This window comes from Heliconius melpomene, chromosome 10 (assembly GCF_056956725.1).
Source record: "Heliconius melpomene rosina isolate 202511_hmr_F chromosome 10, ASM5695672v1, whole genome shotgun sequence".
Lineage (NCBI taxonomy): Eukaryota > Metazoa > Arthropoda > Insecta > Lepidoptera > Nymphalidae > Heliconius > Heliconius melpomene.
Window position 1 is genome coordinate 14,496,473 of NC_140398.1, and position 26,544 is coordinate 14,523,016.

Genomic DNA, 26,544 nt, shown 5'->3' on the forward strand with positions numbered 1-26,544 from the left:
TTTACAAGGTAGAGTCTTGTTTCATACTTCGCAGATTATTCTTATAATGTTTTTCATCTCATCTCTATGATCTATCTCTTTGACAGTCACTTCTGAAAAGATTTTAGGTCCAAGTTTTTATAAGGAATAAGAACTGTCGCAAATTAAATAAAAGAAACATAATATTTTACTTATCAGAGGACTATAAAACTGATAAAAATAGCTTAGTCCTCGAGGCTATTATTATATCGTTAAATTTTACTTTCATAGTTATAGATTTAATAGAGAAAAATATTAATTAACGGGTACTGTACAGGGTATATGAACGGTATTGTTCCATACATATTATTTAAATTTTTATATGAATATACAACAACAACATAGTCGCAATTAACTATAAATTATATTTGTTATATATTGCTATTATTTATCACGAAGAATTGAGGGAGAGCAAAAAGATCGCTTTATAAAATATTTCTTTATTTTTTGAAAAAATAAATAACTTAATAAATAATATGACTATTTACACTGATAATAAATTAAGGTGGTATAGTAAATAAGTAATTAGCTATAACTAGAGTAACTCGTCATGCTGCAGGCCAGAGCCCCCGCATCATTTTATTTTGCCTTCTCCGATCTTTTCTGCTTAAATCGTCAATATCGGGAAAACTGTGTAAAGTTTCACTTAATGCGTCTAAGCCTAACAAATCGTCGTAGTCGCTCACACCTCTTACATTATGGGGTTTGGGTTCTTTATTTTTATTTTGTCTTCTATGTCTGCCACCACCAAATATTCCTAGTTGATGTCCTACGCTTTCACCGATACCTGTTAAATCAAGAACATCTAAATCACCTAAGTGGAATCCTCGGTTCTTTTTCTTTGGTAAAGAAAGCCCCTCGTAATCATTTGTTGGTTGGACGTCTTTATGAGATCTATTGTCTTCTATAACATTTTCACTATCTGCAGCATGTTCTTCAGAATTAGAATCTAAGCTTTGAACGATTTGGACCATATCTTTATCGTCATCATCCACAACAGTGGCAAAAGGAATGGTTGAATGAGGTTTCGATGTGATCGTTTGTATTTTTTCATAGTTGACTTCCTCATCACTAGGTACATTTTCATTTGTATCTTTTGTATTGGTAGGTATTAATTGTGTAACTGGCATAAACGACAATTGCCCTGTAATATGAGCTAAAGACATTTCTAGTCCCGGATCTTCAAATGAGGTCACACTAGAGCTTGTAGATTCTGAAGGCATTATGGGTGGCTGAGTGATGGGTATCACTTGATGAACTTCGGCGATGTGTGAAGCTTCAACAATTTCTTTTAAAGGTTCAATTATCTTTATATCAGCAACACTCACAGGTGCTATTGTGGTGGAAATGGTTGAAGGTGTCGAGCTTTCGTCAAGTTTTGTAGCAGAGGCAGTGGTAGGGCGTCTCGTAGGTCTTCTCACTGGTCTTCGTGTAGGTCTACGATTCACTGGCCTAACCTTAACAGTTGTGCTTCTTGTATTAGGCCTTGGTGTGGTTGTTCTTGTCGGTCGTATTGGTCTGCGTGACGGACGAGGACGACGCGTTGTTGAAGTAGAAACTATTGGAGCTTGTTTATTTTTATTCTTATTTTTATTTCCCTTCTTACCACCCGACGCTCCTCCAAACAGATCGCCCAATAAGTCTTCTCCTAAAAGGCTAAAGCCGGTGTAGTCTACACTTTCTACGCCATTGACAGCATCAATGCCACCTGAAACATTAACGCATATATTTTAATATATTAGCCACTTTTAATAAATTGTTTTTATTGTAAATAATAATATATTGACAAGGTAACTAGCCAAATGGTTATTTTTCTCTTAGTTTTAAGATAGAAAATAATATCTTTCTAATTCAAATTAAACAAAGAAATTCGTAAATATTTCGCTTTTAATTTTACTTATTTAGGCAGCAAAAGAGTCATATAGAAACGTTTTATAAAATATAATTTACCGTCATCGTCTTCATCATCGTCGCCATCGTCATCGCCATCATCATCGTCGTCGTCATCGTCATCATCATCTGCATCGAGTCCAAAATCGACATCATCGTCATCATCGTCGTCATCGTCATCATCATCGTCATCAGTATCCTTCTCATCCTTTGGCACTAATGGCAACGGATCAGCTGGTTCAGAGATTACACCTCTGGGACCAAATTTAAAACAGGATACTCTAACTGCGGCTTCTACAGAACTTTTAGCTTGCAGCTCTAAGCCTAAACAAGCACGAAATTCTTCCCCAATCCTCGCAATATTGTAAACTCGTCCACAAAACTTTGAAATACCTCCAGGGAGGGGCATACAAACAGGACTTGGTTTGCGGCCTATAAAAAGATTGTTTCATGTATAAACAAAAATAAATAAAATATGCAATACAAATCACAGTAATAGGCGAAAAACTTACTTGTAAGGGTTCTGTTTGTTATGACTTTGTTACCGAAGCTAAGTGATACGGACATTTTATCGCCATTCAAATACATTAATGAAGCGCATCCTGAAAAGTTATATATTTTTGTAATTTATTTTATTTTTATTACAAGAAATTCTATGATTGATTGATAAACACAATACCTATACAGAGACAGAATTCAGCACTCTATTTGCTAGAACCAGGCTGTAACTACGTATATTATACATAAATAATGTATAACCATCGTTTTCTAATGTTTTAAACAATATTATTCGTTAAAAGTGAACTTGTTACCTGGACCATTAAGATTTATAATAGGCACCGCAAAATCTCTGCAACAATTGCAAAGAGCTTCTGAACATTTACAAAATTTATTTATACTGTTGTCCTCAATTTGAATGCCATCACTTGCTTTTTGAATTCCTTTTCTATTGTTTTTCTGACGACCTGAAACATATTATTTCTATTTTTTAGCTTTACGGTCCAATTCTGCTATGTGCAGGGTAAGCCTAAGGTCTTCCGCCGTATTCTGGAAGCATTATGTATTGAGTGACGGTACTCAACGTCGCCCTTTGCTACCTTACCAGAGCGAGGAAGTGAAAATATTAAATATTTCATTTCCTCGAGTGGGAATTGAACCCACAACCTGTCACGTTAACATTATCATGCTTGTGCTTCTGCGCCAAGACAGGCCTCTTTTTTTAATTTATATGTATTCGTGTATGTTTAGCTATTGTATATATTGATAAAATATAAACTATACATAACTGCTTCACTAAAAATACATTTTAAAATTAAAATACCTCAGATTAGTAAATTATATCTAAAATTTTAAGCCTTCTAGGTTTTATTTATGAAGATGAATGAAATTTATGAAAATACTTATTATACGTACCGATATTTTTCGACGCTGCGAACGCAAGCAGCACGAATATTAACAGAAGCTCAAACACCAGGGAGAGCTTCATTCTGAAGACCCTGCCCAGCCTTTAAATAAAATAAAATAAAATTAAATTAAATTATTTTAAAATTAAAATTTAAAAAATACAAGATTATTGCATTATATTTTTTTAATCATACATCACCATTACCAAAAATTAAAAAAATTGTATAAAAATGTACTTTTAGCAGGTAAATAAATTTAGCAAAGCCAGCATTTTCATACTACAAGGCACGCAAGAGCTCGTTGAACTCTTTTCTATAGCACATCTTGCACCCAATATTTTTTTGTTTTTTTTTAATTCATATATTTCCTACTGTAAATAAAGATATTTCTTTAATATTTTTAATAACCAAATAACAATATTTACTTTTATCATTCGTTATGTACGTTCTAATAAATATTTTGAGAAAGAATATGACCTACCTGAAAACTTCTATTACGTATCACTAGACCCGATCGAGAGTCACACCCGGTTGAGCGTTCACGGCCAATTAAATTACAATCATTAGAACTGGCAATAAACCGAACCACGCTGGTGTATCAACTGACTTCATATAACCAAGGAGAAATGTGAAACGTATGGAAAGCAGAATCCATCTCTGTCGCTCGCCGACTATGTGTGAAGGACGGGCGCAAGCACTTGACCGCCTTTGAATGTGTCACGCCTTACGAAAATTCACGAAGACAAGGAAATGTTAGTCGACCGAGGTGCAATACATAAATTATTTTTTTTATAATATTAATTCTTAGAAAGTAGTGTATATAAAATACAGAAATAGCATTTATGTATTTCATATAGTGGGTACTCATTTTCTTCCTTATGAGTGAAAAAGCTTACAGTAAATTCTAGAACATTCACTTTAAGAGCAATGATCTCTGGATATAGTGCAAGTAACGTGAATTGCCCATAATATTAATAAGAATGCCAAAACTATATGTTAGTTAGTAGAATTAACTTCTTTATACGCATTAAAAATGTTATTTTTTAATATTTTTATTATAATATAAACAAAACTTTATATTATAATATTTTTACCTATATTTACATTTTATAATTATATTTTCATTCGGTTAAAACGATTTTATAATGATAATAAACTTCTTAATATTTTTCGACAAATGAAATTAGACAAAGTAATATTCATAGTTAAAACTTAAATTCATAGTTTAAAGAACTAAAAATTCGTCTATTTAATAATAGACTAGCTTAAACTTAAGTTTAAAATAAGAATACTATTGTAATTTAATACAAAATATTAAATAAATATTAACATACCAATCCACAAAAGGCGTACCATGTCCATTTACGACACCAAAGCCGCCGTGCGGGTGGGTCACTTTCTACTGGAGAAAGTCGTCTGCGTTATATGTTTATTTTTCGAACTCGGCTGTCCAATCTCAACCACTTATCATGTATTAAATATTATGTTATTTCTATTATGATGTATTATAATAACATAGAAATGGAAAGTAAAAAAATAAAATATTTTAGTTCAATACACATACTTGTATGTAAATTTTAAGTATCTTTTTATATTGTTATTTTGTTATGTAAAAAATGGCTAACTTGTGCAAGTATTTATCCATTAGCTATTGCAATTTGGTGTTTTTTAAAATTTTATATTACTTATTTTACGAAAAAAAATCAACAAAAATTGTATCAATCTTGAAAATGGGATACCTATATCATGTTCTCTTGAATGAAAGAAGGATAAACTAGAAGTATAAACTGAAACGTAATTCATTTGTACACTTATTATAAGCACGCAAAATAATAAAAAAATTGTAACGAAATAATATAAATAGTATTGGCGATTGCGTGTTATATATAAGTACATTACAGGTTCTTACACATTATTCATTCAAATAATTACCACTTCTATATATATAATGATATAAATTTATTGACAACATAATAAATATATGACAATTAAATAAATAAATTTCGAGTCTAAGCTATGTTATACACATACGTAGAATCTGTTCATTGACCTCGATGTGGGCTAGTGGAGCGCGTTGCACGGCCATATACGCACCGGTACTATTAGACACACAAGGCAGCGGCACGGGCGTATCTATGTATAGGCGTAATAGAGGAAATCATGTACAAAATATGTTTTCATAATAACTTTGTCTAATGGCTTTAAAAAAAGGCGTTCAGTTCCGCAACTCAGCACGCAATGCCTCCAGAATTCGTCAGAAAGTACAGGGAACTGAAGTGTTTTAATAGGAACGGAGTGTCCTAACACTAGATTCCTAAGTAAGCATGGAGAAATCAACCAATTTGAAACACACACAAAGAAAATTATTTATATTATATACATTTTATATATAGATATTTATTATTAATAGTACATAATACAATAAACAATACTGTTTCTTGCTTTCCATGCCAATTTAGCGTATCTCAGTAATAGATGAGACGATAATTATAATTGTAGAGCTTATATGTATTTGTAGAGCATAGACAATGATGTTCTGGGCTCTTGTCTCCATTGGATTTTTTTAAAATATTTTAAATGTTTTTTATTATTTATAGTTCAAAATGTTAATATTTATATAGTAAAAGTAATATTATATATATTATGAGTTTACATTATATTATAAAGTATTAAAATATTAGGTTAAGAATTAAGAAAGAATTACTAAAAAATATATGTATAAACAGTAAATGGAGCAACCCTTACACTTATATAACTACAATATACTTTAGGAGATTTATTCAAAAGTTGAGAAATCCACTTTTTTAGCTATTTAAATTTCATCTATCATGTTCAATAAATTTTATTTACTAGATTATAGATTATAACAAGTAAGAGGAAAATGTATAAGTAGGTAAATTTAATTTATAGCATTTACTACGAGAAATTAGAAAGCCTTTATTGCTAAATCTAAATATGCAATTTATTAAACATCACACTTATTACTTATGAATCGTATGTGTATGGTAGGTGAAAGCCGAAATCAATTTCTACTTTCATTTGTTTGTTTTATATATGACCTTTAAGTATGCCTTATTAATATTAATTTTTAATTTTCGGTCGCGTTTACTCAATTGTTTCGTTTTTAGGGTTCTATAACTGAATGGAAAAAAATATTATCTTTTAAATTCGTCATAGCTGTTTGTCCATTCATAAATCACAACAATTTTAGTCCAAAGCTATTCTTACTATAAAGTTCAGTTTAATTAAATCCAATTCAATTAAATTTAGCAAGTAAATGTATCTCTGGTATAAAAATAAAATAAATAGTGTTTCATCAAACGTTAATGTGAGCGGTGTTTATATAATAGATACGATATATTTAATACAATATATAAAAAAAAATACGTGAGGTCTTCCAAATTGTTTTTTCTCAAAGTTAATATTTAAATTGAACATTGAGAAATAGTCAGCAATTTATACTAACACTGAAATAATGGAGTTATTTTTGTATGTATATGAATTCGCATATTAATGCTATGCTTGCTTCTGCGGAACCCATAGCGGACGATTCTGATAGCACTTGTTCCCTTTTTGTACGTCCATATTGTATAATATAACAGTACGTATATATTATATTTAATTGTTACATAAAAATAAGTATACTTTATAATACAAGAGAATTATAAACTGTATAACTTACAGCATTTAAATACATCGTTTAAATAATAAAGATAATAACATAATGATTTATTTGTACTGTTCTTGTATCGGCGATAACAGTTTTATTAAAAAGTTTAACATTTTTCAGTTATAACATTTTTTTTTTTATTAAATAATAATTTGCTATGATATACCTACCCAGGTATTTAAATATCTTTTCATCTTAGCTCTCTCAGTGCATCTCACTGATGCATGTCACCAGTTTATACCTTATTTTAAATTTCACCTTCTATTGTGAGTGCGGAGAAACCGGCTGTGATCCGAGAAAAGGAGCAGTGTTGGCCCGACGCTGGCGAAGCTCGCCCATTCAGTAGATATTAAACGTTTTTAATTAAATTCAATTTTCATCTTATCTTCTAACGCATTTTTAATATTAAGTGAATTTTAAAATGTCGGCTAAAGTGGCATTAGCCTTTGTGGCAATGCTGGCATTCGTAAACAGTCAGAGCTATTTAGGTAAGTCAAACCTTTTTTGTTTTGTAATTGATTGACTCATTTGGATTACTTTTGCATTAATTAAATAATATAGAGACGGCTACTGTACGGTATTTTGTAATCATTTGTAATTAGGTGCCTCAGATTTTTTTTAATAGCTTGCAGAATTTTTGCGCTACAATAATCTAAATTTAGTCTAATATTTTATTAATATTCATCCCTATTAGATCTCATTTTAAATTTAGATTTTTATTTTAGGCTTACAAATTATTGATTTGAAAAGTCATAATGATATCTTAATGAAACATCTACTCCACGCTATATTACGGGTTCAAATCCTACATCTGTAAAAGCATATTATTTAAAATATAGAATTAACATTAAATTTTAATTATTATATAACTGTTTATAACAAATGCTTTATTATTTAACAGCTACAAACTGCAATCGCTCATGTTACATAAACCCTTTAATAAACTTTTTTACGAACAAAAAAAACTACGACCTGACAAACAAGTGAAAGTGTTTGCGTGAAAGTCGTCATATGTCCATTGTATAATAGGTATAGAATATTCGTAATTTTCTTCAATGTAAAGGTGTTCCTTTATACTTGTTTTGTAAAAGATTTATATGTCGAAACAATCGCGGCGTTAAGTTTCGCCACTCAACACGCAATGCCTCCAGAATTTAGCGGAAAATGGGAAACGGAGTGACTTAACACTATTAACCTAAATTAAGCTGAAATGATACTATTTAGATACACTAAATCACTATCAAGTACCAAGCATTAGACATATGTATAGTGATAGTTTTGTTTAATAAATGTAAAAAGTAATCCAATTATTATCTCTCTAAGATTTTTAAATTATTATCTCTCTATCTCTTAAGATGCACTCGTGCAGCAGATCATGCCGGAACCCAGTGAACAGCCGAAGAGTAACTGTTTATGCAAAGGTCCAGCCTGCATATGCTGTGTGGATTTTAATATGACATTACTTGATCTAGGAGGTCCAGGTGTGTGTTCCTTTTCTTTTTACTAATTTACAATTTTCAATATTTCAAAGTACCAAAAAAATAAAAAGTAAAATTAAAAAATAATGATTACGTCATTTTTTTACAATCAAAAACAAGACCGATACTAAGAGAAAGAGAAAATAAAAAAATATAATACTATGTATGTATAAATTACAAGTTAGTCTGGATCTAATTATTTAAAAGTTAATAATTATGAATTTAAAACTTATTTTCTTTTATATTTTTTAGGCTGTATACACATGAAATACATTTCACCAGAAGAAGGACTTTCAGTAAAAGTTACATATGACAAAAAGTTTCTACAAAGTTCTAAAGTAAAAGGTAAGAAAACTATATCACACTGTATTGTTTATAAAGGACCTTAAAAAGTGACTGTATGGACTATTCCTATGTTTCTATGCTTACTGAATGTTTCTATGCTTCCTAAATGTTTTTTGTTTTAGGACCTCATCCAACTCCAGTTTGCGTGAACATATACGGTGTGCATGCACAAGTTTGTGCCAATTTCAATGATCTTACTCCCACTGCTGATGGACTACGTGGATGCTCAAAATTAGATCTTAAGTTACTTGGAAGCTCACAACTAGAATTCCCAATAGGATGCTTTAAATCATCTGGTGGCGTGATGGAAATGGAGGATCCACCAGCAGAACCAGAAAAGGAAGAGTAAGAACTATATCAATATTCCAGACTTTTCCTTATTTTTCTTAACTTGCTGACCTCTTTTACTATAGAAGAGTTTTAGTATAACTTCATTTGCTTGGACTATAAAACATAAACTTTTTATTCGCTATTTCAACAAATTCCAACTTCTCATAATGCTCCCTAAAATCCCCCAAGACAAAGACTGATAAATTTAAGCTCTCAACGGTGCATAGTTTTGGCTGTACCTTGTTTGTCAGTCTTTTGTTAGTAGTAGAATATTTCGCATATAAAATATCGATATGATTTGCAGAACCACAGAAGAACCTACTACGGAAGAGACCAACATATTCGACCCGGAAGCATTTTTGATAAACATTTATCAGACAGCCGAAGAAGGTGTCGCTTTTCTTGGTAGCCTTTTAAACATTCCCTCAAAGAAGAATAGTACAACTACAGAGCCACCAGCTGTAGACGTATCCCAAGAGTCTGAATCGCAGAGAAGATCTCCTAAGCATTTTAAGCATCCTAATCAATTGTGATATTAACGATTTAAAATTTAGACTTAAGTACAAAAAGGCATTTTATATATATGTAAGTAGTAGCTTGCCAACATGTTAACGCTCCCTTTTTTGAAAAGTAGGCGATATATGTATATCCTATTTATTGGTTTAATAAGTATGACTAAATAGTGATGTCTTTTAATATTCAGTAGTTTTAAAATAAAACAAAATATAAAACGATATGAAATATTTAATTTGGATTTTTTAGACGATATTAGTAAATGTAATAAGTTCCTGGTCTCACAAGTTACACTTGATTTGAGAAAAAGATATTTATTTTGTACAGTGATTTATCCTTGAGCAAATGGCGGTGAACTATTTGTTTCTAGGAGAAATACACCCGATTCCCTGTAACAAGCAAAAATGAATTTATTATACTAGATTGATTATAGTTTAACTTATTATAAAAAAAGTTGAAATATGAGCAAATATTGTCAATATCTTGAAATTTTCTACATTATCACAATTAATAATTATGTTTATTATATTGTATTTATGTATATGTATGTGCAGAGTATATTATTTCCGTATACATATAAAATAAAGAATAAAGATAAAATTACCCAGATTTAGGAACAAGTCCGCCCATTTGTAAACTCTTCGATCCTTCACATAATCGCAGTAGAGCAGCATAATAATTCAAACATTCTCTACCAGTAAATCCTCCTGAAGTAATCGATTCAGCCAAGTAAAAGAAACCTCTCTCATGATCACAGGAGTTTGAATTGCACCCAGGCATGGATATTCCTCCATTGGGGTAAAAATCAACTTGTCCTAAATTAGCTAGGTATCCATAGACTCCATAATTGGTGTGAATAACTTCGGTGTATAATCCATCATCAGGTTGGAATTTGAAAATATTGTTCACCCATCCAATAAGAGCTGGGTCAAGACCTAAAATAAAATACTTTCAACATAGTTATAGTGCAGTAGAAAGTTGAGAAAGGTGTTGAAAAATTAAAACTTTATTTTAAAAGACCGTCGTAGTCCAGGAGCTAGTGCGTAACTGTAAAGGCGATTGTTATGAGTTCAATTCCCAATCAAGGGATATTTAATATTTTCATTTCTTAACAGTGGTAACGAGGTAAAGCGCGGCTGTGAGTTCCACCACGCAATGCCTCAAGAATTGAGTAGAAAGTGAAAGACAAAAGTGTCTCAGTGGGAATGGTCTGTCTCAACACTAGGTCCCCTCATGTCTAAATAAAAAGTAAAAAAAAAATGTTGTACCTTGTGTAGAAAAAAAAGATAGCAATAAGTACTAAGTAGTACTTATTGCTATCTGCATTTTATTTATATAGATATAGATAAGTATCTAGCCGCAGTAATCTAGACGTTCCATAAATACCTACTAGAGCCTCTACCAACGGCTAATACATGCTTTACGTATAAAAATAAATGAAGTCCCATGAAAAGCAATCTCTTCAGACTTACAAATTAGCTTACCTGTGATATATGCAACCTGACCATCCAAATTTCTTCCAATAATACCAGCCTGATGTCCACCGACTCCATGACCAATGATATGGTATTGGTCAAGAGTGGAACCACTCTCTTCATTCAACCATTCGATGAATTTAGCGGAAGCTTCTCCGGATAGAATACAGTTGAGGTTAACTTCTCTATAGCCGATAACATTGGCACCAACACTCCAATCTAATACTATCACGTTGAGATCTTCAGCTGCCAGGAGCACTGTGAATTATAAATGTAGACCCAATATTAAAAAGATATATCCTAGAATGTGAACGAAGTAGATTGATACTTTAGTTACCAGATTTTTGATCTACTGTATTACAAATACAAAAGTTGAAATTTATATTTTACTTTACTTTAGTTATAGAAGTCTCACATAGAAGTTACAGTAAAATATATAATAATAATGAGGCCAGTCCTGGCGCAGGGGCACGTCGGCAGTCGGCATGACTGTAATACCGATTGGTTGTGGGTTTCATTCCCACTCGAGGAAATTAAATATTTATTTAATTTTATATTTCCATCTCTTTGCTTTGGTATCAAAAAATAAAGCTTGGCGTTGAATTCGACGGAAAGTAGGGAACGAAGTATCTTAAAAGAAGGACCCTTTGCCTATTTTGCTGTATGCGGGATACAGCGTGAAATTTATTTATTAATTTTTTACTTTATATATATAAATAATAACGATATATGTAAATAGTATCTACGATTGCCGAACCTTACCAGGAACAAGGACGTTATTAAAGTTGGAAGTAGCTGAATTCATCCATCCGTGAATGAGGACAACGGTCCTGCGGCTACTATCGTAGTTCGAAAACCTTAGTAAGTTATTATTATTGATAACTAAAGGCTGGCTTCGAGATGGATTGTTTCTGAAAATTAAATTATTGACAAACATAAGAACTCCGTCGTCTGTATTAAATTTAAAACAAAAAATCGTACAAATTAAATTTAAATGTATAAATGTTTTAAGCAAATATAAAATGACTCATAACACAACGTAATCAGTTGCAATAATAATAATAGTTGTTGTTCATTATAAGAATTTTTTTACAAATCTATAGCAACATAGTATGCTAAAATTTTTATAATTTTATGAGTAGTGTCCCAATTTTAAACACATTTTATAATAGAACACAAGTTCGAATTTCAACAAAAATAATCGATTTTTCTACTAAAATACCACTAAATGACATACGAGTATATACATACCTAGTAAAAAGATGATACACATTAGTTCTAGCAGGATTGTATCTCGCTACATTTGCGAAGTCACTCAGCGAGTTCCACGAGTCAACGAGATGGATCTTTCCATTAGAATCTGGAGCGTACTGATAGCGCAACTGACTCTCCTTAATAGACGCTGGTGCAACTGCAATGTGGTGTCAACATTTTTAATAAAAATATTCAATGAGAAGCCGCCGCGGCGCAGAGCTACGAGCGCCTGATTGTAAACATTACCGGCTGTAAAATATGCCGGTTGTAGGTTCGATTCATAATCGGGGGAATGAAATATTTAATATTTTTATTTTACAGCAGTATTGAGATCGCGTCTCCACACGCAATGCCTCCAGAATTCGGCAGAAAGTGGGGAACGGAGTGTGTTATTACTAGGTTCCCATGTTCTCTCTGCCTACCCTGCTATGTCCGAGACAGTGTGAAGCTAAAATCAGGATAATATTATAATAATGTATAGAAAACAATATTTACAACTAAAAGACAAATTAAAAGAACTTACCAGAAGAAATGACGGCATATAAAATGCACGCAATCGATATTAAATTCAACATTATCACGTTAAGTACTTAAGGAGAATAAAATAAAAAAAATAAAAATATATATTTTTTAATAATGATAAGATCTATTGAATTAATCTTTGTTATCCGTTGAATGTTTTTTAATCCTTATCTATCTATACTAATATAATAAAGCGGAAGAGTTTGTTTGTTTGTTTGTTTGTTTGTTTGTTTGTTTGTTTGTTTGTTTGTTTGTTTGTTTGTTTGTTTGAACGCTAAGATCTCTGGATCTACTGGTCCGATTTATATTGTTTTTGTTTTGTATGAAAGCTGCATTCTTCAGAAGTGCTATAGGCTATATAACATTACATTACACATATATACTATTATATTTTAAAGTACATTCTAATTTGACATGCAATTTATTCTGCCATGTTAATAACAACCGTCGCGTCGCTACGCAACCGTTACCGCGACATTTTGACATTCATCCTTATGAAAATAAATATAATAGTCACTATTAACATTTTATCTAGATTGAAATTATAGTTTACTGTATAGCATTCTAATAAATAATTAAGGAGATGTCACTGATTCGAAATGACCTAGCCTTCGGGCGGCATAGTATGAGTATGACCGACGCGAACGGGCAGATGACGTTGACGGTTTTATAAATTTTCATACATTTTCGAATTCGAACTATTGTAAATGTTTATGTAATTATTTGCTGATTATAATTAATTTAAGCTACACTTTGGTTCTCTTCTTATTTTATTTGATATTGCCCGCTAAAATTATCCTACTTAATAGAGAGAAATGTTTAGTTATTTCGTAGAGTCGATATCTATGTACGCACGTACGGAAAACTTTAGGTACTTTTTCTAATATTAAGAATACCTATCCTTTAGTTACTTTTAATCCTTTTGTTGGTTCATTTCAATAACTCAGATATTTTTTTCTAATAATGTGTATCTACTTATTATTCTTTTTGATTATTTAAATTTATATTTTCTTAAAAATTAAATTTATATTTATTCTATTGAAAATTGAAAATAATTTCATGAATATATTTAATAAATATTCTTATAGTTGAAGCAGGCGTAGCCGCGTCCGGGTCCACTAGTATTACATACACGTATACTTAGCATAGACGTATTCGTATCGCGACGATATTGTTTTTATCAAAAAGTTGTTTGTTGCCAAATGTTTTTATTCATTATCAAGAAGACTTATACATAATTTAATAATCTTCCAAATATTTAAACTGTATGCAAAATGAATAGATGAAAGGAAATACGAGAAAATGAAATATTTATTTAAATTTTTATTTTCATGTCTTCGCTCTATTGTCGAGGTGAAGCGCAGCGTAGAGTTTACCCAGTTAACACGCAATGCCTTCAGAAATCCGCGGAAAGTGGGGAACAGAGTGTTAAGACATAACACTAGGTTTACTCTGCCTACCCTGCTGCGTGCATACAGCGTGAAGCCGACTATATTAGTGGTCTTTCAGTAATTTATGTTTTCTTTAATTTTATAATGTGTTCAAAGATGTGTGAATAATTAAGCATTAATTAATAAAAATAACAATTTCTTTTATTGTTACTTATGTATGAACCAATTATCAATACTTATAATAAAATTGTAATAGATCGGTGTCTATACACGGAAGATATATCAGAAAAAATATTACTATGGGCATTTAAAAAAAAAACAAATAACTGGCATTTTGAACAAACACACAAACAAAGAAACAAAAAATTGAGACAAGAATTCTAATATAATATTCAACACAGATGAACCACAATACATAGACTTCAGAATCCAGTTATTTAAAATATTCAATTTTCATATATTTTTTTATATTATAATTAATAAAGTATATAATATATAATTAATAAGTTAAAAAAAATATTATTATTAATTCAAGTATTGTTATACACTTATATACTGAGAGCTTAATAACATTTTTAGTTTATAAAGTATAGACTCTTCTAACATAATATGTTACATATTAAGTATAGGACATAAAAATAACACAATCTTGATAGTATAATTTACATTTATTTACACGTTTACTCTGTTTTCATGTTTATGGAAACGTTTCTCTCAGCTTAATCCCTTGCAAAAGGCGGCGACAAGTTTGTAAGGAAAACGTAAATACCATTTGCACTGAAATACAACAAAATGGAATTATCTTAATTAATCGCTAAAAACCGTGTAACTTGTAAAATGGAAAGAAAGAACCCACATAGAGCAATACAACAGTTTCTTAGTGTAAACGTGATGGTAATGGATACTATCCTAACTCGAAGGAATGATTATATATAAATGTTAAATCTTCGCCCTGGTGAAACAACGCACAGGGTTTAGTTTTACCATTCAAGCTGCTGTCTCAAATTGGGTCGGATAACTGAGATCGAAGATATTAGGTCCTTTCTGCTTACAACGCTTACATATATAAAAAAGATATAAATTACATCAGTATGTTAAGCATGCTGATAGTACTAAAATACTATGACATGTAAGGAATAGAATTCATATTTTTAATAATAACTCACCCAGGTTTGTTGGCTATTCCACCGAAAATAGCATCTCGGCTGCCAGTGCATCGCAAAGTAATTGCCTCATTATAGGATTCACAAGCAGTTCCAACGAATTTGGCTCCATTGTTAACTTCAGCGCTGACAGATTCAGCATAAAAAACGTAAGCGTAGGTGTGGGAGCAAGAGATTTGATCTCCACAACCTGTTTGACGGTTGCCACCGTTGGCATAGAAGTCTATATCTCCAAGGGGTCCGTCGTATCCGTATTGTCCGGCAGTCGTGTGAAGGACTTCCACTACATCAGCATCATCTTTGTTCAAAATATCGGGGTGGTGAGTCCAACCAATTAGGGATGGATCAAGAGCTGAAATTTTTTTTATTTATACTATTTTTAAAAAATACCACACATTTTATATGTCAACTAGCGAACGCGCGCAGCTTCGCTTGCCTATTTAAGGGTGAATTGTAATAACCCATGAAACATGTGTTCAATGAAATATTTTTAAGTCTAAATTTCAAATTTTATAAAAATCGGTGGCGATTTAAAGATTTTTCCATACAAATTTTCAACCCCTTATTTGCACCCTTAGGGGGTGAATTCTAGAAAACGATGAAACACGTATTCAAATAAATACTTTTAAAAATCTAAATTTCAAATTTTATAAAAATCGGTGTCGATTTTTTTTTTTTCCATACAAACTTTGAACCCCTATTTCACTCCTTTAGGGTTAAAATTTTTCAAAATCCCTTCTGTAGTGCGTCTTAGTGGATGTCCAGATTACGAAAGTAAACTTTTGTCCAAATTTAACGTTTCTACCATCAGCGGTTAAGGCTGTGCGTGCGTCTTACCTCAGTCAGTGAGGACAAGCCCTTTTATATACTCGTATATAGATTATGATATATGACAATATATTTTATATTGTCAATAATTTTATATATCATATGATAGAAATTTATGATATACAATGTTATAGAAAACTTGAAAGTTACCTATAATTCGGGGAAGGTTTCCATTGATGTTTCTGCCGGCAATACCAGCGGCGTGAGCTCCAAGACCAAGACCAACAATACGGATTTGTGCTACAGGATATCCAAAATTACCAATAAGGATATTGGCGAACTGAGAAACTACTCTTCCTACTTGGGGAATATTACTCAATGCAACACTATAAGCTCCTCCACCTCTGCTCCAGTCTACAGCAATAACATTCACGTCCTCTGCATCGAGGTGACCTGTGAAAAGAAACACGATTAAAAATAATCAACAGCTTTTGTAAATAAAAAAAATACCTATACTTGCACAGGCTGGGGACTATGGAGAGTATTTGGAGAGTACAAAACACCGCCGAGTGCGACTGTTATCTCCAAAAGGAAAAAGACGATTATTCACCTATTTACTAACTGCCCAATACTCTCCAGAGCACGCATGGAAGCAGAAATAAAAATGGGCAAAGTAATCTCTAGAACAACAATCCAAAACACATAGAGAAATAAATAATAGAAAACGAAGAATTTGTAAATACTTCATTGACTTCTGTGGTTATGTGACTCGATACTGTAAAATTACGATATTGTACTCGATACTGTTAAGAAAAATGCTAGTACAAACGTATAACAAAAATAATAATCTATATATATAAAAAAAGAATATTATTCGTACTAGAAGTTAATCTTAATGGAAAGATGTTTATATAATGGAAAATTACCTCGCACAACGAAAGCATTAAAGTTTCCAGCCACAGAATCATTGTAACTGTGAATAGTGAAAATCGTGGGCAGAGAAGGCTGGAACTGTGAGGTCAAAATTGAGGCCTCCGATGGAAGCAGAGCTTGACTTTGTGCAGGGTTATTTCTGTAATAGACATTTTATTTTATGATTAAATATTTTACAGTATATATTTAGGGTTTTTAAGTAAATATTGTGTATTCATAGTAACACGAGGCCATATAGGAGTATAAACGTGCGACTATAAATGCAACATTTGCTAATTCAATTTCCACTCGGAGTAGTGAAATATTTAATATTTTCATTTCTTCGGTCGAAGAAAAGTACGTTGAATTCCGCCATCCAACACCCAATGCTTCGAGAATTCGCAAATGAGCAACGAAAGTGTCTTAATAGGAAAAGGATTGCTGCTGTTTGCGGGATACAGTGTAAAGCTAAAAAAACCGGACAACCGCGAGTCGGGCTCGCTCACCGAGGGTTCCGTACAAAAATTGAAAGTGAAAGCTTTTTCTGAAATTCAAGCTTAGCTTACCCAGAGCCCTTTCATATGATACCTCACTTAAACTAGCGGCTTTAATACCAAACTTTGCCTCCCTTTTAAGGCTATGATTTTTTTAGGATATAACCACAAATTTATATTTTTCAGATTTTTTCCTGAACTAGTACTACCTGTAGATACTAGCTACTAAATTTCATAATTCTAGGTCAACCGAAAGTACCCTATTAATTTTTTATTCTCTTTATAGTTTCGAAATACGCGTTTTTTGCGATGTAATATATATATACCTTTTTTAAGTGAGTAGAAATAAGATTTTTTCAGGAAATCATGGGGCTTTAGTCTGAGTATATGGTTTGAATTTCAACTCGATATCTCCAAGCATTCCTGAGATAAAGGCTCTTGACGTGCAGTGCATGCAGTGATCTTATAAGGGTTATGTTTTTTTTCTTAAAAGGTAAGGAAACTGTTCTCTTCCTGTTATTCTTCATATACATTTCTATGTTTTAGTCTATCGATTATTAAAGAAATTACCTGGTGAATAGATGAAATACTATATCGGCAGGTCCTAGTGAAAACCCTTGTGCTGAAAAAATATGTAGGGTTATATTTAATTATATTAAAAACATTCGAGGACAAGTGGAAATACGGTCTTTATAAGTAACAAAATTTTATATTTTTGTGCGATTATTTTACATACTATGTAATTAATATCAAATGTTTTACAAAATTGTACATATAAATCCTTTTACAATATGTTTAAAGCTGATTTAAAACAGTAGCAATTACTGTAATTTTATTAATATTATAAAGAAGATAGTGTTATATCAGAAATGATAAAACTTTGATAAAATTTAGCCTTGACAATTGTTTATTCTTTGGGTTATATTGTTTGAGAAAAAAAAACATATCAAACACTTAAATAGTATAGAAAGAATTTTGATTTTCAAATTCAAAGAATAAACAAAAACTATTTGATATAATTTTAGAATTAAAAAATAACTATTTTATTTTTAAAATTTGTATACTTTTAATAAATTGTAGCAAAGTTTTTGTAAGATGCATATTGCTATTAGAAAACTTTAAGCAGATTACGTTATGTTACTTTACGTTAATATATCTCCTATACCTAATACCCATATCCTATACCTAATCTAGTAACTTAGTGTTAAGACATTTTATTCTCCCATTTTCTGCCAAATTCTGGTGTGTGGCAGAAAACTCAACGCCGCGCTCTCCCTCGTTACCAGAGCGAACAAAAGAAATTATTTAACATTTCATTTCCACGAGTGGAAATCGAACCCACAACCTGTCAGTTAATAGTCACACTCATCAGTCACTAGGTTCAAATTAATAAAAATGATTTTATTAAGATTATTTAATTATTTACATTACTATGTAAACATTACCATATCTACATACTTACATTATACATGTGTATTCTAAAGATTAAGAGAATCAAAATACTATTATTTTAAATTACACATATTTTTAAATTTTCTTATTTCTTTTTAATATTAGTATAAAGAAATCACATTTTTTTCATATATATGGAACATAACCAACTAAATAAAACACATTTTAAACATTAAACACATTTTATGTAAATTTATTTTATATTATTGACTTAGTTTATTATATATTATATAATATTTAATTATATTTCATAAAATTTGCACTGAGACGTTGTCCCCTTTCTCCTCATTACAATTTTTCCGTAATGTTTCAAAGGTTGTCTGGTGGAGATTGCTTAAAGAAATAAGACCGCCTTTGCATACGTGTTTTTCTTTCAATTTTATTTGTGTTGTTCTTTTTATATATATTTTTTTTATGTGTGCAATAAAGTATATTCTATTCTATTCTAAATATTTTTTAAATATCCTTACCTGTAACAGCAGCACATAAGAGCAGAGCACACTTTATAAGATACATATTCCAAAAATTCAATTACTTTAATTAACGAATTATGTTCGCTTCGGTTTTTTATAGATTAAATTATCTTTATATTGTTGCCTTCTAAGAAGAGGTAATTCAATTATAGATAAAATTAACACGACGGTTGTAAAAATATCTGATATTGTAAAATATCTATCTTGATATATGGCACATAAAGTGTTGAATCGATTAAAATTAATATAAAAATAGTATTTGATATAAAAAAAAGAAAATAAATAAAGTTAAATATAATTAATGAAATATTCATTCATTTCGGGTTCTCTCTGCCTATCTATATGCGGGATACATATTATGTGTGAAGCTGAAAAATAAAAGTTTTTTTTTTTCACTCTGGACACACAAGTATGACTTAAACGAATATGGGCTTTTAGTTAAGTATATCAAACGCCTTAATTTAGAAGTAATGAATATAAAAAAATATATATTAATAATTGTGTCACTCGTATTCTGAATGTGTTGAAGGAATTCACAAAAAAAGATATATTTTTTTATATGCAAATCTTTCTTTATCAGGCTTATCTGATAATAATATAAACCTTAATTTCTTCATAATTGATATGTGGATCATTATTATTTAATAATAAATATTTCCTAATCTTGATAACTATTAAAAGAAAACAAAAATCAAGTTCAAAATTATACTCTATTTTTATGTGCTTTCACATAAAAGTATGGTGGTCTTATTCCTATTATTTCCTTATCTTAGCAACTAGTGCAAGTAGTGGACAAGTGTAATCGTGTAGGCAGTATATTATTTTTTCTATTAATAAACAAATTGAGATTTTAATAAAAGAATTTTAATTCTGTACAAAAGAACCACAATACATAAACTTCAGGATCCAGTAATTTACAATATTCAGCTTTCGCATTTTTTTTATAATTAAATTAAAAAAAATATTATTTAAAATTCAAGTACTGTTGTTATATATTTATATACTGAGGCTTTAAAAACATATATGGTTTATACAATCTCGACTCTACTAACATATCTTAAATTCTAAATTTAGGACATTAAAAAATCACAATCTTGATAATATAATTTACATTTATTTACACGTTTATTCAGTATAGGTGTTTGTTAAAACGCTTCTCTCGGCTTAACCCCTTGCAAAAGGCGGCGACAAGTTTGTAAGGAAAACGTAAATACCATTTGCACTGAAATACAACAAAATGGAATTATCTTAATAAATTGCAAAGAAATCATATAATTTTAATAAGGAAAAATATATAGAGGCCACACAGTCCACAGAACAATAAGTCAGTGTCTTAATGTAGACGTGATGGTGTCGATGGATGAATGGATTCGATTCTTACTCGAAGGAATGATACATAATTAGGATACCCTACTAGAACATCACTTCCCTCCATTCATTTGCTATAAAAGAGAATAATTTGAACCAGAAGGGGTTCCAGTTTACTCGACGGCCACAAGCCGAGGTTCGAGTTCCGCAGGAGACAAGCAGTGACATTCACCTACCTACCCGGGTGTCGTTATAATAGCCAGTAGGGTTAACCTCAAGTTCGAAAAGAAAAAAGCCGAAGGGGCATTTTCTTGCTAAGGTTTGGCTGAATCGCATCGGCCGTAGTCGATGTGATTTGTTATTAGTTAGTTAATTGTTCGCAAGTTATATAAATGTTTAAAATGAGTAAAGATAGTAAATTGGCTAAAAGTGTTGCTATAATTAACACTGAGTAAGGACATGTATTGAATTTCGAATGTAATTGGTGTTTTTGTTTTATATTAGTTTCTACTGAATAAAATTTGTGTTAATGAATTTTATCATTCAAGTCAATATCTTGGACTCGACTTACGGATCGGACTTACAATTCTACAGACAAAAATAGATGTAAGTTATATCACAGTGTTCCGGATACCGTTAGTACTTAAATACTATCACATGTACAAAAGAGCATTCATATTTTTAATTATATGAACTCACCCAGGTTTGTTGGCTATTCCACCGAAAATAGCATCTCGGTTACCAGTGCATCGCAAAGTAATTGCCTCATTATAGGATTCACAAGCAGTTCCAACGAATTTGGCTCCATTGTTAGCTTCAGCGCTGACAGATTCAGCATAAAAAACATAAGCGTAGGTATGGGAGCAGGAGACTTGTTCTCCACAACCTGTTTGGCGAGAGCCACCATTGGCATAGAAATCTATATCTCCAAGGGGTCTGTCGTATCCATATTCTCCGGCAGTTGTGTGAAGAACTTCGACTAGACCAGCATCATCTTTGCTTAAAATTTCGGGGTGGTGGGACCAACCAGTTAGTGATGGATCGAGAGCTGAAATATTATTTTTTTGTTTATTCACAATTTTAAAAATATACCACAAATTTACATGTCATATAATAGAAATTTTATTATATACAACATTATAAAAAACGTGAATAGGTAATACCTATAATTCGGGGAAGGTTTCCATTCATGCTTTTGCCGGCAATACCGGCTGCATGAGCACCAAGACCAAGACCGACGATACGGATTTGTGCTATCGGATATCTTATGTTATCACGAAGAATATTAATGAACTGGGCAACTACCCTTCCTACTTGGGGAATATTGCTTAAGGCAAAACTGTAAGATCCTCCACCTCTACTCCAGTCTACAGCAATAACATTGACGTTCTCTGCCTCGAGGTGACCTGTAAAAGAAACACATTATAAATTATTTTATAATTCAGCAGCTATATCATAAAATTTGTAAATATAGATAACATGACGAACCTAACAACCGTGTGTATTAATGTAAATAACAACGCAATTTCTGATCTTACCCATTTGTTTCACTGTAACAAGTTTGGTATAAGTGATTATACCAAAAAAAAATTAAGGGTTCCAAAAAGTAAAAGAGGACCTATATTACTCCTAAGACTCCGCTATACATATCTCCGTCTGTCACCAGACTGTATCTCATGAACCCTGATAGTTAGACAGTTGAAATTTTACAGATTATGTATTTACAACAAATACTAAAAGAACAGAATAAATAATATTCATGTCTCCCCCATATATTATTAAATATTTTTTCACATAACAAATGCAATTTTGTTGCCGAGTTATAGGTACGGAGCCCGTCATGCGTGAGTTGGACTCGCACTTATTAATTAATTATTTTTGGACCACAAAAACGTTGACATGTGCTTAAAGCTAAGCATGTCAGCTAATCATGTATTAATCATTCTAAAATTATTATATGTTAAAGAAATTTAAAAAAAAACTTTTGTTGTGCACAGATGAGACTGTCCACAAGAGGATCTAATACAATTCAATACAATTCATGTATACATCGACTTAAAGTGAAACTTACCAACAGTCTACTAAGCAAATTGTCAGAAGAGACAAAAAATATTTTTAAAAAACTATGAAATTTCTAAGCTATCCTTTTTTTTGATATCTCTACTAAATAAAATAAATAGTTAATTTAATTTTTTACTTGTACATTACGACAAAAACGGATTTTTCATGCTTACTCTCTGACGACGACGACATGTCAGTAGACGAAAAAAGGCAAAATTTTGCCTTTGGTGAGTATAATATATATAATCTATATATATATAAAATCGAAAGGTCACTCACTCATCACGAAATCTCAGAAACTACAAGTGCTAGGAATCTCAAATTTTGCATAGGAGTTACTTATAGGACGTAGGTGCTCGGTAAGATGGGAATTTGCAATATTCGACTTCTAAGGGGTTGTTTTTTTGGAGTTGAGAGTTTGTATGAAACTTCGTTACTACAAATGCTAGGAGTCTCAAATTTTACATGGACGTCACTTACAGGACGTAGGTACTCATGGAGACAGAAATTAATAATAAAGTAGTTCACGCAGGCGAAGCCGCGGGCGGGCCGCTAGTAATAATATATAACTATGGATACAATTAGGTAATCCTAATGGCAAAATATTTATATAATGAATATTACCTCGCACAACGAAAGCATTAAAGTTCCCAGCCACAGAATCGCTGTGACTATGAATAGTGAAGATCGTGGGCAGAGAAGTCTGGAACCCCGAGGTCAAAAGTGACGCCTCTGATGGGAGCAGAATTTGACTTTGTGCAGGGTTATTTCTGTAATAAATATAGTATTTCATAATTAAATATTTTCCAGTGCATATTTAGGTTTTAAAATATGTATAAGTATTTATAGTAATATGAGGCCGTCGTGACGCGGTGCACAAACGTGCGACTGTAGACGCGGCTGTGAATTCAATTCTCAATGAAATATTTAATATTTTCATTTCCTCGCTCTGGTCGCTTCGCTCAAGTCAAAGCGCGCCGTTGAGTCCACTCGTCATGAAATGCCTCAAGAATTCGGAAATGGACGCGAAAGTGTCCTAATAGGAACGAAGTGTTTTAAGACTAGATTCACAGGTTCCCGTTTACCCTTCTATATACGGGATATAGCATAAAGCTAAAAAAAGAGAGTATTCATAATTCTTTCTGTTATTCTTTATGTACACTTTTTAGGCTTATCTCAATTATCAAAAAATTACCTGGTGAATAGATGGAATACTATATCGGCAGGTCCCAGCGAGAACCCTTGTGCTGAAAAAATTACATAATGCTTATATATATTTTTTTAAATATCCAAGGAAACCTGGGATTTCCACCTGGGAAATACGATCTTTCGGTTTTCTAAAATGTAATATATTTTACGTTATTATTTTCCTATCATCATTATCATATGTCTTATAAAATATGAATCCTTTTACAATACATTTAAGTACATAAGGGTGATGCCTTTACCCTTATGTCTGTTAACTTTATTCTCCGCATCATCAAAACCTCAGGTATTTCCCAATCACAATTCTGAAATTGGTACAGAACCCTCTCTAAAGGAATCCGACTCGCGCTTGGGCGGTTTTTTTTTTAAATACCTTAAATAAACATTTGTATGTATATATCAAGCGGGCGTAACCGCACGGGCGCGCTGTTATTTTATTTTTTTAATTTGTATACCTTATTTAAATTATATCAAAATTAATGTAAGGTGCTTATTGCTATTAGAATACGTAAAGAATAGTGTTTTACATTATGTTAATACGTGAGTAAATGATTAATGAATAATACGATATTTTTCAAATTGAAATAATTAGAATGAATTAAAATATATATTTGTAATGAAAATTGTGTAGCTTTGTTTTCGCTTTACAATGTATAAAATACACATAGCGGGGTAGGCAGAAGGAACCTAACCAAACCTAACCTATTTGCGAATAGACATAGCTCAGTAACCTTCACAATCAAAAAGTATATATAAACTGACGTGGAAACGTTTTGACGTGCTTACTTTAACTATTTCCAAATTATTATATCCTAAACGATTTTTCTTTGGAGTAATACAAGCAACATTCATCAATATTTCACACACAATATTATACACATATCCTTACCTGCAACAGCGACATATAGGAGCAGAGCACACTTGAAAAGATACATATTCCAAAAATTTTATTACTTTAATGAAGGAGTCATGTTCGTTTTGTTTTTATAGACTTAATTATCTTTAAATGTAATGTTTCCTTCTAAGAAAAGGTGATTCAGTTATATGTAGATAAAATTAACATGATGATTTTAAAAATATCTGATACTGTACTCAACTGATCTATCTATCTCTCTATTGTAATCTTGATATAGGGCACTTAAAGTGTTAAATCGATTAAAATTAAGATAAAAGCATTATTTGACATAAAATGACAATATTTATTAAGAAAACATATAAAAAATTTAATGCAGCGGGATTTTAACCCGCGCCCCATTTCCTTCGTGAACTCAATCCTTCCAGAATTCAGCAGGAAGTGGGGAGCGAAATGTCGTACCACTAGGTTCCCTCTGCCTGCTTTCCCACACCCTGCTATGTGCGGTATACAGGAGAAGCTTAATTTGTATAAATTCCCAGAAAGCTGAAAATTTGCCAGAACGTTAGACGAGGACACCATTGTAATAAATCAGTGAACATTCACCATCGATTCCATGTCTTGGAAATAATTTATTCAAAATATCTCAGAGAAATTATATATAAAAAATATTATTTACTAAATTGCCCTAAATCCCACGGATCCCGCACCCTTAATCCCGCTTTTCACGGAATTGAAAAATAATGTAGAATGATTTAATACCGAGGTGACGGTATACCAAGTTTGAAAGCCCTAATAAAAGCACATACCAACCAACTTACGTGTATACTTGTAAGACAAACGACTGAAAAAAAATTATAATCTAAAAGTAAATTTTACTTAATAAAGTGAGTTGTTTTATTTTTTAAAACGGTTTTATTTAGCTCACCCCGTTTGTTTATTTATTTATTTGTTTGTTTGGGTCAAATTTAGTAATTATAATCATTAGATTTTGAATAGTAATAAGAAAAAAATACCTAGATGTATATATCTTGAAATTCTGATCAGTTTTTACGTAACTCCATTACAAAACAACAAAGGTATATCAATTATCGTTAATTGTTATTTTATCATTTAAAAGCGGAAACAATGATATCTGATGTTTCGAACAACTTTGATGAAAGTGAAATTTAATCGATATTGATATGAAATAAAAATCATACCTCTGTATTTTTAAATTAGATATTATTATTATTGTAAATTTAAATATAAAAGTAGTTATGGTCTTTATATTTTTAAAATGAAAATTATTTTGTAAGATAAAATGTAGTAATATGTTACAAAAAAAATATAAATAATTAACACACTTTATCAGTCTTCAGATCCATCTACCCTCCCCGTACTTTTGATAAGCGTAATCATTAAATAAATAACACTTATTAATCCAACTTGCTAAGCATATAATCAGTAAACTATACGTACTCGTATAAAATAAGACATTACATGTATTATGATTTGCCCCTTATTTGCGTTATTTAATAGAGAAAGTAGAGAAAGTATTATTAAAGAAGAATCTTTTTAAATAC

General features: G+C 31.3%; 5 protein-coding genes across 5 annotated transcripts; 1 reads left to right on the forward strand and 4 right to left on the reverse strand.

Moving 5' to 3' along the window:
• Positions 1-442: 442 nt before the first annotated feature.
• Positions 443-3,927, reverse strand: LOC146535830 (uncharacterized). The gene is made up of 6 exons (XM_085191686.1): positions 3,793-3,927; positions 3,322-3,413; positions 2,721-2,873; positions 2,421-2,510; positions 1,969-2,340; positions 443-1,726 (listed from the first exon to the last, which is right to left on the reverse strand). Exons 2-6 carry the CDS (start codon positions 3,392-3,394, stop codon positions 567-569), a joined length of 1,848 nt encoding a protein of 615 aa, XP_085047812.1. The 5' UTR covers positions 3,395-3,413; positions 3,793-3,927; the 3' UTR covers positions 443-566.
• Positions 3,928-7,269: 3,342 nt separating this feature from the next.
• On the forward strand, positions 7,270-9,882 carry LOC146535831 (uncharacterized). The gene is made up of 5 exons (XM_085191685.1): positions 7,270-7,469; positions 8,337-8,462; positions 8,712-8,804; positions 8,927-9,149; positions 9,439-9,882. Exons 1-5 carry the CDS (start codon positions 7,403-7,405, stop codon positions 9,665-9,667), a joined length of 738 nt encoding a protein of 245 aa, XP_085047811.1. The 5' UTR covers positions 7,270-7,402; the 3' UTR covers positions 9,668-9,882.
• On the reverse strand, positions 9,861-13,008 carry LOC146535832 (pancreatic triacylglycerol lipase-like). The gene is made up of 6 exons (XM_085191684.1): positions 12,900-13,008; positions 12,374-12,533; positions 11,885-12,033; positions 11,132-11,380; positions 10,252-10,582; positions 9,861-10,036 (listed from the first exon to the last, which is right to left on the reverse strand). Exons 1-6 carry the CDS (start codon positions 12,949-12,951, stop codon positions 9,979-9,981), a joined length of 999 nt encoding a protein of 332 aa, XP_085047810.1. The 5' UTR covers positions 12,952-13,008; the 3' UTR covers positions 9,861-9,978.
• Positions 13,009-14,938: 1,930 nt separating this feature from the next.
• LOC146535833 (pancreatic triacylglycerol lipase-like) lies at positions 14,939-18,255 on the reverse strand (the record flags this gene model as incomplete). The annotated part of the gene is made up of 5 exons (XM_085191187.1): positions 14,939-15,066; positions 15,456-15,804; positions 16,431-16,673; positions 17,147-17,292; positions 18,197-18,255. Coding segments are annotated over 5 exons (855 nt in total), but the record flags the coding sequence as incomplete, so codon positions are not given.
• Positions 18,256-20,645: 2,390 nt separating this feature from the next.
• Positions 20,646-25,107, reverse strand: LOC146535834 (pancreatic triacylglycerol lipase-like). The gene is made up of 6 exons (XM_085191873.1): positions 25,016-25,107; positions 24,116-24,167; positions 23,545-23,690; positions 22,023-22,265; positions 21,559-21,907; positions 20,646-20,773 (listed from the first exon to the last, which is right to left on the reverse strand). Exons 1-6 carry the CDS (start codon positions 25,059-25,061, stop codon positions 20,716-20,718), a joined length of 894 nt encoding a protein of 297 aa, XP_085047999.1. The 5' UTR covers positions 25,062-25,107; the 3' UTR covers positions 20,646-20,715.
• Between the last annotated feature and the right edge of the window lie 1,437 nt (positions 25,108-26,544).

What these genes read in the sequence shown, in the direction of transcription:
- LOC146535834 (XM_085191873.1), bottom strand. Translation starts at nt 25,061, where the DNA reads ATGTATCTTTTCAAGTGTGCTCTGCTCCTATATGTCGCTGTTGCAG. An exon ending in AAACCTTCCCCGAATTATAG is followed by an intron (nt 21,908 to 22,022) that starts GTATTACCTATT and finishes ATAATATTTCAG; the next exon opens with CTCTCGATCCATCACTAACT. An exon ending in GGAATAGCCAACAAACCTGG is followed by an intron (nt 20,774 to 21,558) that starts GTGAGTTCATAT and finishes GTTGTATTTCAG; the next exon opens with TGCAAATGGTATTTACGTTT.
- LOC146535830 (XM_085191686.1), bottom strand. Translation starts at nt 3,394, where the DNA reads ATGAAGCTCTCCCTGGTGTTTGAGCTTCTGTTAATATTCGTGCTGCTT. An exon ending in AACAAACAGAACCCTTACAA is followed by an intron (nt 2,341 to 2,420) that starts GTAAGTTTTTCG and finishes ATCTTTTTATAG; the next exon opens with GCCGCAAACCAAGTCCTGTT. An exon ending in CGATGATGAAGACGATGACG is followed by an intron (nt 1,727 to 1,968) that starts GTAAATTATATT and finishes TTAATGTTTCAG; the next exon opens with GTGGCATTGATGCTGTCAAT.
- LOC146535831 (XM_085191685.1), top strand. Translation starts at nt 7,403, where the DNA reads ATGTCGGCTAAAGTGGCATTAGCCTTTGTGGCAATGCTGGCATTCGTA. An exon ending in AAACAGTCAGAGCTATTTAG is followed by an intron (nt 7,470 to 8,336) that starts GTAAGTCAAACC and finishes CTATCTCTTAAG; the next exon opens with ATGCACTCGTGCAGCAGATC. An exon ending in GCAGAACCAGAAAAGGAAGA is followed by an intron (nt 9,150 to 9,438) that starts GTAAGAACTATA and finishes TATGATTTGCAG; the next exon opens with AACCACAGAAGAACCTACTA.
- LOC146535832 (XM_085191684.1), bottom strand. Translation starts at nt 12,951, where the DNA reads ATGTTGAATTTAATATCGATTGCGTGCATTTTATATGCCGTCATTTCT. An exon ending in GTGTATCATCTTTTTACTAG is followed by an intron (nt 12,034 to 12,373) that starts GTATGTATATAC and finishes TTTAATTTTCAG; the next exon opens with AAACAATCCATCTCGAAGCC. An exon ending in GGACTTGTTCCTAAATCTGG is followed by an intron (nt 10,037 to 10,251) that starts GTAATTTTATCT and finishes TGCTTGTTACAG; the next exon opens with GGAATCGGGTGTATTTCTCC.